Consider the following 13,928-nt stretch of genomic DNA (forward strand, 5'->3'; position numbering starts at 1 on the left):
CATGAACGTGTGAACGTATGAACATGTGAACACATGAGCCTGTGAACGTATGAACATGTGAACACATGAATATGTAAATGCATGAAGAAGTGAACACATGAATATGTGAAAACATGAATACAAATGCATGAACACGTGAACACATGAAAGGATGAACACATGAACATGTGGACACATGAACGCATGAACAAGTGAACACATGAACATGTGAAAACATGAATACAAACGCATGAACACGTGAACACATGAAAGGATGAACAAGTGAACAAAGGAACATGTGAACACATGAACACAGAAACACATGAAAGGATGAACATGTGGACAAATGAACATGTGAACGTGTGAACACATGAACACATGAATACGTGAACGCATGAACACGTGGACACAAACACGTGAACGTGTGAACACGTGAACACATGAATACGTGAACGCATGAACACGTGGACACAAACACGTGAACGTGTGAACACATGAACAGGTGAACACATGGACACAAACACATGAATGTGTGAACACGTGAACACATGAACATCACTAACGTGTGTTTGGTGAACTGGTGAAGAAGCCACGCCCACTTTAAGAGTGTTAAGTGATCACTTTAGTCAGAAGGAAACAAAATGGAGGTCCTGTGTTTCAGGGGGACGTTTATTGTGGCGACACCTGAGCGTCTGTACCTGTGCAGGGTCTCCAGCTGTGGACAGACGACAGCACACAGGTGAGCAACAGGAAGTCGCTCGGCAACATCACGACCGTCCACCGCCTCATTGGTCCTCACTGGTCTGTGTCTGTGCCGCCGCCATTTTAGCTCCGCCTCCTTCTTCAGGAAATTTAAAATGTCAAAAAAAACGAGGTCATCACTGAGCATCACACGGTTGCTATGGAAACCACTCAATCAGCTGATGAGAGGGTCAAATCAAACCTGAGGTCAAAGGTTAATCCAGGCTCTCCAGCTGAGGTGTGGTCCAGGTCCTAGTCCTGGTCCAGATACTGGACCTGGTTCTCCAGCTCTGGTCCTGGCTCTTCAGTTCTGGTCCTGGTTCTTCAGCTCTGGTCCTGGTTCTTCAGCTCTGGTCCTGGTCCAGGTTGTGGTGCTGGCTCTTCAGTTCTGGTCCTGGTCCAGGTTGTGGTCCTGGCTCTTCAGCTCTGGCCCTGGCTCTTCAGTTCTGGTCCTGGTCCTGGTTCTGGTTCTGGTTCTGGTTCTTCAGTTCTGGTCCAGGTTCTTCAGCTCTGGTCCTGGTCCTGGTCCTGGTTCTGGTTCTGGTTCTGGTTCTTCAGTTCTGGTCCAGGTTCTTCAGCTCTGGTCCTGGTTCTTCAGCTCTGGTCCTGGTTCTGGTTCTTCAGCTCTGGTCCTGGTCCTGGTTCTTCAGCTCTGGTCCTGGTCCAGGTTGTTGGTCAGGACATGTTGGTGGTTCTTGTTTGTGAAGAACATCTCAGGACGTCCTCACTTCTTCACATGTCGTCTTCTTCTTCTTCTTCTTCTTCTCTCATCTCTGACTGTAGACCACTTCAGTCCAGATCCTCATGTTCTCCCCTCACAGATTAAGGATAATCCACCTGTTTCTCAGTCGTCGTCCTGGGATTATTCTGAAAACCTGAAGGTTTCTCTTTCCTCTGATCCTTGAATTTTCTCAATCTTAATCTCAATCTCAATCTCTTTCAGACATGTCCTCAATCCTGTGACTGCAGCTGCTGCAGGTGAGAGAGAGATAACCTGCCTCGCTCGCCCGACATGGGACTATAGAAGAGTGGGAGGAGCTTAGAGAGAGAGAGAGAGAGAGAGAGAGAGAGAGAGAGAGAGAGAGAGAGAGAGAGAGAGAGAGAGAGGGAGCTGCCTCTCTCTCTCTTTTCTGAAGCAAAAATAATCTGTTCATACTTTTTCTTTCTTTGTACTCTTCTCCATGTAAGTATTTAGTAACTCAGATTACTACATTATTTATAATCTGATTTGTAATCCCAGGTCAGATCATTGCATCATGAAACGATGAAGTGGTGAATTAATCCGTGTGATCATCATGTGACGTGTTTGACAGTTCTTTAATCTGGATTATTCAAAGTAAACTTCAGTGTAAGTGTACACATGTAAACATAGGTTTACATGTAATCTGAAGTGAATTATAGATTACCAATCTAAAGCAGTAGAGATAAAACAACAGAGATTATGAATATATAGTAACAGAGATAAGGATTATAAAGTAACAGAGATTAGGATTATAAAGTAACAGAGATTAGGATTATATAGTGACAGAGATTAGGATTATATAGTACTAGAGATTAAGAATATAAAGTAGCAGAGATTATGACTATATAGTAGCAGAAATTAGGAGTATATAGTGGCAGAGATTAGGACTATATAGTAGCAGAGATTAGGACTGTACAGTAGCAGAGATTAGGACTATATAGTGGCAGAGATTAGGACTATATAGTAGCAGATATTAGGACTATACAGTAGCAGAGATTAGGACTAATAGTAGCAGAGATTAGGACTATATAGTAGCAGACATTAGGATTATAAAGTAACAGAGATTATGACTATATAGTAGCAGAGATTAAGAATATATAGTAGCAGAGATTAGGAATATATAGTAGCAGAGATTAGGATTATAAAGTAACAGAGATTAGGACTATATAGTAGCAGAGATTAAGAATATATAGTAGCAGACATTAGGATTATAAAGTAACAGAGATTAGGACTATATAGTCGCCGAGATTAAGAATATAAAGCAGCAGAGATTAGGACTATGTAATATCAGAGATTGTAAATATAAATGATCAAAGATTAGACATAAATTCCATCAGATTAGTAAAGTATAGCAGCAGAGATTAGGATTTAGATGAAATGTTTTCAGTTTATAAATCATATAATTCTATAATAATCTGGGATGCGTTTGACAGATGTTCCATAAACATCATGTTTTCACTCCGTCTGATCTGAGATGAAGAGACAGACACAGATTAAGAAGAAGAAGAAGAAGAAGAAGTGACTGATCTCAGGTGAGCAGAGGAATTCCCCAGGTGAAGCAGAGCTCCGCCTCCTCGGTGACATCACAGAGATGATGGAGTGTGTGAGACGTGAACGTCGTAACCACAGACACCACACACACACACACACGCACACACACACACACACACACAGATGTGGAGATTAAGCTGCGACGGAAACAACAGAAGAAGAAGAAGACGACGCCCAAACATGAGTGAAGATAAGAGCGAGAACCAGAACACACTGCAGCCAACAGGTGTGTGTGTGTGTGTGTGTGATGAGGAGACCACATCACACACACTCACACACACACAGGAAACTGAAGTCTGTAAACCACTCACTCTCCCACACCAAACCCCATAGAGAAAACCAGTGATTTTAGCTCACAGGGACACAGGAGCTGCTGGTCCTCTGCTGCCTCGTGTGGTCACTTTGTGTCACTGATTTAAGTCTAAATTAAATATTTTTAAAGCCGAATTCATTAAAATCAGTCATTGTAAGTTAGTGATGGAGGCAGCAGTGGATCAACAACTCCTGTGAACTCCTGTGTCTCTGTGATGTTAAAATCACTGGTTTTCTCTATGGACTTTGGTGCAGGGAGAGTGAGTGGTTTACAAACTTCAGTTTCTCAGAGACGTTTACTTTTCCCCTCTTTTGTGTTTAAGTCCACGTATAAATGTAGATTTCGCTGATAATCCAGAGAGGATTAGAGACAGTCTGGGTGTGTGTGTGTGTGTGTGTGTGTGTGTGTGTGTGTGTGTGTGTGATGAGAGGGACGTCAGTGTGTTCATGTCTGGACGTGTCTCAGCAGAGACATGAAAGACACAGAGTCAGACATCAGACGAGACATTAGTGCGGCTAAAGCTGTGTGTTTACACTCCTACTGTTATTAGCTGCTCTCTGTGGTTACACCACATTAACTACACACACACACACACACACACACACACACACACACAGGACAGAAGTGATGATGCAGTAGCGAGGACACGCCCCCACCCTTGTTTACATCTGTCAACACTACAATCCCCATGATTCTCCTCAAATCAGCAGATTAGACTTTCTCCATTCAAACAGTTCTATATAGCTAATATCATTCATATATATATATATATAAAAATATATATAAATGTATACACACACATGTACGTATATACACATAAAGATACATATATTTATATATACACACATATATACACATATATGTATATATACACACACATATATGTATATATACACATATATATATTCACATATATAGTATATATACACATATATGTATATACACACACACACTTATATACACATATATGTATATACACACACATATATACACATATATGTATATATACACACATATATGTATATATACACATATATATATATACACACACATATATGTATATATACACATATATATATTCACATATATAGTATATATACACATATATGTATATACACACACACTTATATACAGATATATGTATATACACACACATATATACACACGTGTATATATACACACACACACATATATATGTATATATACACATATACACACATACGTGTATATACACACATGTATATGTACACACATATGTATATATATACACAGACACATATATGTATATAAACACACACACACACGTATATACACACATACGTACATATACACACACGTACAAATATTTATGTATATATGATAAATACCTGTATATAAAGACATAGAGGGGGCGGGGCTTATGAAGCAGTCAGACAGCAGGGGGCGATGTCGTTCAGAGCTGTGATGGAAAAAACAGCAACAAAGAAGCAGCAAACGCTCGTCTGTGTTTTATCTTCTATCCGTTTATTTAATAATCACATAAATTAAAAACTTCGCCGTCTTAAGGAGGAGTGATAAACTCAAGCCCCGCCCCCTCTCAGCTGAGCCCCGCCCCCCTCTCGGCTGAGCTCCGCCTCTCGCAGACGAGCGCCGTTCAAAGATCAAAGAGATAAAGTGCATAAAAAACGTCCCACAGAGAAAAGAGCGACGTTTGAGACGAAAAATCTGGATTATCAGAAAAAATCAATTATAAACATTTACGCTAACACAACGCCCACTTTTCAAAATAAGAGTCCCAGTCTGTCACGATCCCAGTCTTCAAAATAAAAGTCGCATTTTGTCACAACCCCACGCGTTTTCAAAAATAAGAGTCCCAGTCGTCTGTCATGACCCCGCAGTTTTCAAAATAAAAGTCCCAGTTTGTTTGTCACAAGCCCATTTTTCAAAATAAAAGTCAGTTTGTCAAACAACACAGTTTTCAAAATAAAAGTCCAAATTTAAGTTTGTCACAACCCCACCCTTTTCAAATTAAAAGCCCGTCACAACACGGCAGTTTTCAAAATAAAAGTCCGGGTTTGTTTGTGAACACTAAAGTAGAACTCCAGTTTTCAACATAAAAGTCTGAGCTCTTCTATGTCACGACCCCTCGGTTTCCCCAAAAAATAAAACAAGTCTCCGTTTTCATTTGTCACAACCAGGCAGTTTTCAAAATAAAAGTCTGTTTTTATTTCTCACAACCACGTGTTTTCAAAAATAAAGCGGGACAAGAAGAGTCTGTAACCATGGCAACAGCGATGCGTTTGAAAGCTTTGTGGACTTTGTGAACCTCAGTGTTTTCCGTCTGCACCTGACCGACCGCAAACAGCAGGGGGCGACGTCGCGTCACAGTCTCTTCTCCTGGTTCTAATTGGTCTGAATCTTTTATGAAGCCTCGTCCGTCTCAGGTCACGTGACGTGTTCAGACGAAAAAATGACGACACCGACGCTCGGATCGCGGCTGATTTGCATATTAATCACATGATCTGTCCGTGTCGGCAGCACTGTGTGTGTGTGTGTGTGTGTGTGTGCGTTTCCACGGTGACGAGGAGGAAGCTGTGTTTGTTACTGCAGGCGGGAAAGGGACAGGTGCTCTGATGACGTCGGCGTCTCAGGGCGATGATGTCACTGCTCGGGCGTGATGACATCATCATCATCATCATCATCATCACCTACAGACCCAGCGACTTGCGAACGATTTTCTGGGCCAGTTTGTAAAACTGCTCTCGGTCCTCGCGCCACATTTTAGAGGCGTCCACGTTAGCGCCGCTCTCATCGTTAGGCTCTGAGGAGGAGGAGGAGGAGGAGGTGTTGTGATTTGGTTTATATAATGTGTGTGTGTGTGTGTGTGTGTGTGTGTTGTGGTCATGTGACCGACCTGCTAGCATGCTAACCACAGATAGCAGGATCTTCTCCACGCTCTGGACGGGACTCCATCTCTCTGCGCTGCTCTCGTATCCCATAGGATCATCTCCTGGAGCGTGAAGGATGGAGATGCACACGCGACCATCTGGATAGACTGAGAAAGAGGAGGAGGAGGAGGAGGAGGAGGAGGAGGAGGAGGAGGAGGAGGAGGAGGAGGAGCGTCAGTATCAGACGATCACAGAGTTATCAGGGTGTGAAGAATGTTTCCTGCAGGTGTGAGCGTTTGTTGACACAGGGTCAGGTGATACAGTTACAACAGGAAGTTCAGCTCAGGGTCGCGCTGGTGCGTGACCGTGATGAAGATGATGATGATGATGATGATGATGACAGGCCGGCGGCGCCGCTCTGCTCCTTTAATCACGGCCGAGCGACGCGCTCACAACGCCGATGACATCGCGGGGCCCTCGGACCGCAGTCCACTAATCTCTGCGCTAATGACAGCGCGGCCGCTAACGCCTGCAGCGCGCCGTGACCGGCGAGGTCATCGCGTCGCCTGACCCCCCCCCCCCCCCTGACACTAGAGGGCGCGGTGGTCGCCGCGTGACTTACTGTTGGGGTGAAACATGTCGCAGGTGAACCTCATCTTGGGAGGACTGAGCGGATAATCCGAGGGGAAGCTGAGGACGGCCGGAAACACGCCTCCTTCGAAGCAGGTGTCCTGAGGCCCCCTGGAGGCAGAACACGGAACTGCACGTTATTAAAAAAAACACACAAAACTATTCTAGTATTTTCTACAATAACAGACTTTACACAGCGACAACAACTACAGCTATTTATTTACATGAACGCGTGTCGTTTAAACTCAGCGCCACCTACTGTGTGAACTCTGCAACACATGATAGAAAACGCACAAACAAACGATGTCTTTGTCTTCATTTTAAAAAACATATATTCAGTCAAAACTCATGAAACAACAACAACAAGTCAAGACAAAGAAAAGTGCTGAACACTGGAACACTGTCCCACGTAATTATGGGATGTGGCGACGGTGATGTCAGACTGAGACTGATGGCACGCAACAACAACAACAACACGGCAAGAACAACACACACACGTTTGTACAACTATTCTTCTGGGGACTCTGCATTGAGTTTTATCACTAACCTTAACTTAACCACAATTCAAATCTCATTAGGACCAGGTTTTGGTCTCCATGAGGACTACTGGTCCTGGTTATGACAGAGCACGCACACACACACACACACAAATAAACAAACAGTGCCACCTGCTGGACTCACATGATAAGCGCCTCCCACTCAAAGAAATTCTCCTCATTGGCCGGACCTGAAAAAAAAATTCAATAACATAAACAAATAAATAAAAACAAATCAGTGTTTCCTCATCTTCTTCTTCACGTGCAAACAAAGAAACAATTAAGAAGCTAAAAAAAACTGGTTTTACTATTTAAAAACAAACAAACTTAATAAATTGATGAATAATTGCAGATCACAGACGTGTAAATGTACGAAGGTCTCACCTGCGACGATGCCCTCAGGTGGGTTCAGGGTCAGCTCTGAAACACACACACACAGACTTGTTTTTATATCTTTGTGAGAACACATTATAGAACTAATGCATTCCATAAATCTTGACTATAACTTTTAGCATAAACCCACATGCTAACCCTGAAAAGGCCTTTTAAAAGTTGTGGGGTCCAGTTCAAATGTCCCCACAAAGATAGGTTTGTCGGGTTTTTGGACCTCACAAAGACACAAGTATGAGCAGACTGTACACACAAACACACACATTCTTGTACTTGCTGCATACTGAGGACCAGCATTTCCACTTTATAAATCAACACAATTACAAATATTTACTTCATGAATTACATCTATAAAGAACTACTAGGTGCAGTAACATAACATGTCTGCAGGTGGAGCCCCAGAGCAAAAAGTGTGTGAAACACCAGGGCTGGAAAACAGGGTTTTTGTACCATATTGAGGAGTATAGCATGTTTACAACCTAAGGAAGTGATTTCAATGAAAACAAAGTAAGGGTCGGCCAAAATGTCCTAAATTTGTAAAGATTACATCACTTTGTTGGTTAAAAACCCTCAGTGGTCCGCAGTATGCCGCAAGTACAAGAACAAACAAACAAACACACACACACACACACACACACGCACGCACGCACGCACAGTACACTCACGCGCAGGCTGTCAACAAGGCCTCTGACGTCAACACTACAAACATAAACTTTTATAACAGTTTTAAGTAAATTAAGAGTATTTTCTTTGTCACAGTCGACATTAAATGTGTATAAACTGGTATTGATGCAGTATTAATCATCGATAATGACGTCAGTTTAACGCAGCACTAACATTAAAACACTAACGTGACGTGTTTGTTTAGAATTTGCTGCAGTAGCTTAAACGTAGCTTAGCCTAGCCTAGCTTGGCTTAGCCTGGACCGTGGCGGCGGGAGTCGCCGCTCGGCGTCCGCTTCACTCACGTTTATACTCGGCCATGAGTCTCTTGAGCGCGGTCCCGGCCATCGTCTTCCACCGGAGACGAAGACAAATAAAAGTATTTCTGCGCTGAATTTCACTCCTCCAGCGTCGCCACAGCCCAACAAACTGCGCATGCGCAGGCTATACTCGGCTTCTTCGTCGTCGTCGTCGTCTTCTTCTTCTCATGGCTGTTCTGGAGGTTGGACGCCCCGGTGGCGCTTTGCTGCCTCTCACTGGTTCATGACGGAACTACAGCCGCGACGGGAGAGTTCGGGTATCGGTGCTAAAATCCAGATTAAAGTCCAGATTACGCTCAGATTCTGAATTCGCTGTGAAACAGTGATCGCATGAGGTTCTTCGAGCCGCCATTTTGTGCACTTTGAGACTAATTAGCGTGACTTTAACAACAAAACCCGCCGCCTCTCCAGTCCAGTAGGCGGCGATACCGCGAGGGAGAAGTACTTTATGGTGACGTCACCACGTTGACGTCTGACGTCGCTGAAGCGTGGACTCTGACCCAGCGGAGAAGCAGCGCTTCACAGTCCCGTTTTCCAGCAGAATTCTGTGCTTTCGGAGGTTTGACACTCAGGTTTTTATGCTTTTTATCGGCACAAATGTTAAAGTGTGTCGTTGTCAACATGACGAGGCGCAAAGTGCAGCGTCAGGACGAGAGCTAATGTGCTAATGTGCTAAATCTGCACCGCACTTAGCGCTTAAACTGTCAACTTGTTTGGTTTTCGCGTGCTTTTAAAACAAGCACAAAGTTCTGAAGTCTCGTGCACAGACAGTTTATGTGTTGTTTTGTTGTTGTTTGGAGCAGTTCAGCTGCTGACGTCACTGCAGTGAACCTGCTGACCTTGTGTTGGTGGTATTTTTAAATCAGATTGACAGACAGTGAAACAGCAGAGCTGAAGCTTAATATTTCACCTGTTTGACAAGAAAAACCCAGAAAAGATCACGCGTTTGTTGTAAATCTGCATTAATCTGATGACTGTCATTCAAATAAGTCTCTTCTGACTCAGCAGTGTTAGATAATGCTGCGTTCCATTTGGATTTTGAACTCGTGATTTGTTTTCCACGCTCATTGGGTTTTCCTGAAGAGGCCACGCCCCCTGGGAAACTCAAGTTCACGAGTCTAAGATGGCCGCCACCGCGTCTTTGACTGTTAACGTCACTTCTGTTGTTTTTGTTTTTCCACGGTAAATTAGTGAGGACTTTGCGTCATTTTCAGAAAGTTACGACATTTTCAAAAAGTTACGTCGTTTTCAAAAAGTAACGTCGTTATCAAAAAGTTACGACATTTTCATAACGTTACGTCGTTTTCAAAAAGTTAAAAAAAAATTAAATTACGATATTTTCAGAAACTTATGACGTTTTCAAAAAGTTACGACATTTTCAGAAAGTGAGGACGTTTTCATAAAGTTACGTCGTTTTCAGAAAGTTCCAACGTTTTCAGAAAGTTACATTTTCGGAAAGTTACGACATTTAAAAAAAAATTACGACATTTTCAGAAACTTATGACGTTTTCAAAAAGTTACGACATTTTCAGAAAGTGACAACATTTACAAAAAAGTTGCGACATATTCAGAAAGTTGAGGCATTTTCAAAAAGTTACGAATATTAGATTAGATTGGATTAGATAAAATTACATTGGATTGGATTAGATTCGATAAAAAAAAGTTAACATGTTTGCGTGAGCTAAAGACCGCATAGAGCGTAGCTAGCCTGAGAATCTTTGGCATTTTCCGACTTCTTAACTGGAACGTGATGAACTCACTGCTCGTGTTAGGAGTTGTTGACTTTGCTACAACTTCCCGAGTTTGAAATCCGACTCGAGATGCTCCGTTAACTCAGGAATTGCGACTTCCGACAACGTGACTTTACGATTTTAACGCACACTTAACGTTCTGGTGCGTCCACAGATTCGCGATGGCTCTGACTCAAGTGTCGTCCAACAAATGTGCCGGCGGCTTCCAGAAGGTGTTTGAGCACGACAGGTGAGACGGCGAGGCGTCAGGTGCCAGGTGTGACCAGGGGTGGTGCTGTTTCCCCCCGTGTTTTCATGCATGTTTGTTTCTCCTGTTTGTGTTTGTGCGCAGCTCTGAGCTGAAATGCAAGATGAAGTTTGCGATTTATCTGCCGCCGAAGGCCGAGACCGACAAGTGTCCCGTCTTCTACTGGCTGTCTGGTGAGTGACGGACAGAAGCCGAGGGTCACGTGACCACGTCATGTGACCACGTCACGTGACCACGCCTTTATCATCACGTTGTTGTCGTGTGTCGACAGGCCTCACGTGTACGGAGCAGAACTTCATCACAAAAGCAGGAAGTCAAGTCGCGGCGGCAGAACACGGCATCATCGTTGTCGCTCCTGACACCAGCCCACGTACGCACACACACACACACACACGTTCTCTCTGAGGCTGTGACCTTGTGACCTTGTGACCTTGTGACCTTGTGATCTTGTGACCTTGTGTCTCAGGTGGTTGTAACATCGAGGGTGAAGACGAGAGCTGGGATTTCGGCACCGGTGCCGGTTTCTACGTCGACGCCACTCAGGATCCGTGGAAAACCAACTACCGCATGTACTCGTACGTGACGGAGGAGGTGGGCGGGACTTAACGTGTCACATGTTTATCTCTTAAAAAAAAAAAAAAAAAAAACTCCTCAGCTGATCTGTAATCTGTTTGTTTTTGTTTTTTCTCCTCAGCTTCCAAAACTGATCAACGCAAACTTCCCCACCGACCCGGACAGGAAGTCCATCAGCGGTCACTCCATGGGCGGACACGGGGCCCTGATCTGTGCCCTGAAGAACCCTGGGAAATACAAGGTACCGCGTGACCCCTGAGTGACCTCTCAGTGACCTCTGAGTGACCCCTGAGTGACCTCTGAGTGACCTCTCAGTGACCCCTGAGTGACCTTAAACTGACGATGACGCTGCTCTTCGTCTCCTTCAGGCCGTGTCGGCGTTCGCTCCCATCTGTAACCCGGTGCAGTGTCCGTGGGGTCAGAAGGCGTTCACTGGATATCTGGGCTCTGATAGGTCCACGTGGGAGGTGATGACATCATCATTCACTCATTCATTCATTCATAACTGAGCAGATTAACTAATGACTGAATCCTTTAGCAGCTCTAATATAAACAGAGCTTCAGTGTTTCAGGTCACTTCCTGTTTCAGGTTCAGCCACCGATCTGACAAAATGGCAGCTACGTTCAAAATGGCCGACTTATTATAATAATAATAATATAAGTGCAATTGTAGGTCATTCACTCAGTCATCTGTGACTCCTCCTCCACCTTACTCTGATCGAGCTAACAGCTAAGCTAGCATGTGGAGTTCAAAGCTGAGCTGATGGTTTGACTTGATGGCTTAGCTCACAGGTTAAGCTAACAGTTTGACTTGATGGCTAAGCTAACAGTTTAACTTGAAGAATAAGCAAACAGGTTAAGCTAACAGTTTGACCTGATGGCTAAGCTAACAGCTTGACCTGATGACTAATCTAACAGGTTAAGCTAACAGTTTGAGTTCACAGCTAAGCTATCAGCTTAAGCTAACAGTTTGACTTGATGGCTGACCCTAACCCTGGTTAAGCTAACAGTCTGAGTTGAAAGCTAACAAAAATGTGATTGAAACGAAAGGGATAAATTAGTGTAAAACATGTAAATTTGGGCGGATCTTTGATCGGAGGAAGCAGGGTTTTTGCTGCCAACTAACAGGTTTGTGATTTTAAAGTGTTTTTTTTCTGTTTTTGACTCAAATGTCGAGTTTTTAAAATTCATTTAAATATTGACGTTAAAACGGCGATTGTTCAAAATGGCCGACTTCTATAAGAATAATAATACTAGTGTAATAGTCGACGATTGTTGTGATTTTAAAGGATATTGCTGTGAATTTGCAGGCGTACGATGCTACAGTGCTAGCGTCCTCGTACTCCGGTCCTCAGCTGGACGTCCTCATAGATCAGGGACGCGACGACCAGTTCCTGACGGCCAGTCAGCTGCTGCCCGACAACCTGATCGCCGTCTGCTCCGAGAAGAAGATCCCGGTCATCTTCAGACTTCAGCCGGTCAGAAAACACGGAGCTGATATTCTGCTTTATTTACTGTGAACATGTGACGACTGTTGTGTGTGTGTTTGTGTGTGTGTGTGTGTGTGCGCTGCAGGGCTACGATCACAGCTACTTCTTCATCTACTCGTTCATGAACGACCACGTGAAGCATCACGCCAAGTATCTGAACGCCTGAGGAGCCGCCGACCTTTGACCTTCGGCTGCAGCAGGTTCTTCGGAAGAAAAGCTTCAGTTAAAACTGTTTTCGCAATAAAGTTTTTGGAAATTGAATTATTTGTGTGTTTGACATTTACACACTGATGTGACAAAATTGCGGCTACGTTCAAAATGGCTGACTCATATTATTATAATAATATTAGTGTAATTGTAGGTCATTCACTCATTCATCTGTGACTCCTCCTCCTCACTCTGCTCAAGCTAGCATGTGGAGTTCAAAGCTAAGCGAACAGTTCGAGTTGACGATTAGCGAACAGATTAAGCTAACAGTTTGACTTGATGGCTAAGCGAACAGGTTAAGCTAACAGTTTGACTTGATGGCTAAGCGAACAGGTTAAGCTAACAGTTTGACTTGATGGCTAAGCGAACAGGTTATGCTAACAGTTTGACTTGATGGCTAAGCGAACAGGTTAAGCTAACAGTCTGACTTGATGACTAAGCTAACAGTTTGACTTGATGGCTAGGTGAACAGGTTAAGCTAACAGTCTGACTTGATGACTAAGCAAACAGGTTAAGCTAACATTCTGACTTGATGACTAAGCTAACAGTTTGACTTGATGGCTAAGTGAACAGGTTAAGCTAACATTCTGACTTGATGACTAAGCTAACAGTTTGACTTGATGGCTAAGTGAACAGGTTAAGCTAACAAAAATGTGATTAAAACAAATCTTCCAATAATAACGGTGTTTTTTTCTTCTTCAGTTGAACTGTTTTCTCACAATAAAGTTTTTGCATGCTTGACGTTAGCTAACGTTACGATTCCAGTCTCACGACATAAATAAAAACATCATAGCTTTGATGTCGCACAGGTGATCAAATAAAAAACGTGCGGCTGCGTTTACACACCAGGGTTTTACTGATAAAGTGATAAGAAATACAGTATATGTATATATGTATATATACACATGTATATATACATATATACACAC

At 43.3% G+C, this 13,928-nt stretch overlaps 3 protein-coding genes across 4 annotated transcripts in view; 1 reads left to right on the forward strand and 2 right to left on the reverse strand.

Annotated features, from left to right (window-relative positions):
* Positions 1-708, reverse strand: part of LOC310942093 (thrombospondin-type laminin G domain and EAR repeat-containing protein-like) — a gene marked incomplete at its 3' end in the record, with an annotated part of 13,390 nt that extends 12,682 nt beyond the window's left edge. The window contains exon 1 of the mRNA XM_083907380.1: positions 678-708. The remainder of the gene's footprint in view (positions 1-677) is intronic.
* Positions 709-4,922: 4,214 nt separating this feature from the next.
* On the reverse strand, positions 4,923-8,865 carry ube2g2 (ubiquitin-conjugating enzyme E2G 2). The gene is made up of 6 exons (XM_083906870.1): positions 8,717-8,865; positions 7,744-7,779; positions 7,505-7,550; positions 6,816-6,934; positions 6,220-6,360; positions 4,923-6,126 (listed from the first exon to the last, which is right to left on the reverse strand). Exons 1-6 carry the CDS (start codon positions 8,757-8,759, stop codon positions 6,014-6,016), a joined length of 498 nt encoding a protein of 165 aa, XP_083762996.1. The 5' UTR covers positions 8,760-8,865; the 3' UTR covers positions 4,923-6,013.
* Positions 8,866-9,172: 307 nt separating this feature from the next.
* esd (esterase D/formylglutathione hydrolase) lies at positions 9,173-13,622 on the forward strand. Of its 2 annotated transcripts, none has more exons than XM_083907358.1 (9): positions 9,173-9,290; positions 10,637-10,711; positions 10,814-10,902; positions 11,001-11,099; positions 11,196-11,320; positions 11,424-11,543; positions 11,671-11,769; positions 12,613-12,780; positions 12,878-13,620. In XM_083907358.1, exons 2-9 carry the CDS (start codon positions 10,644-10,646, stop codon positions 12,956-12,958), a joined length of 849 nt encoding a protein of 282 aa, XP_083763484.1. In that variant the 5' UTR covers positions 9,173-9,290; positions 10,637-10,643; the 3' UTR covers positions 12,959-13,620. The 2 variants fall into 2 exon arrangements, with proteins under 2 accessions (XP_083763484.1, XP_083763485.1); XM_083907359.1 differs by having other exon boundaries at positions 9,231-9,303; positions 12,878-13,622.
* The last annotated feature ends 306 nt before the right edge of the window (positions 13,623-13,928 follow it).

This window comes from Microchirus variegatus (genome assembly GCF_963457635.1).
Source record: "Microchirus variegatus genome assembly, chromosome: 20".
NCBI lineage: Eukaryota > Metazoa > Chordata > Actinopteri > Pleuronectiformes > Soleidae > Microchirus > Microchirus variegatus.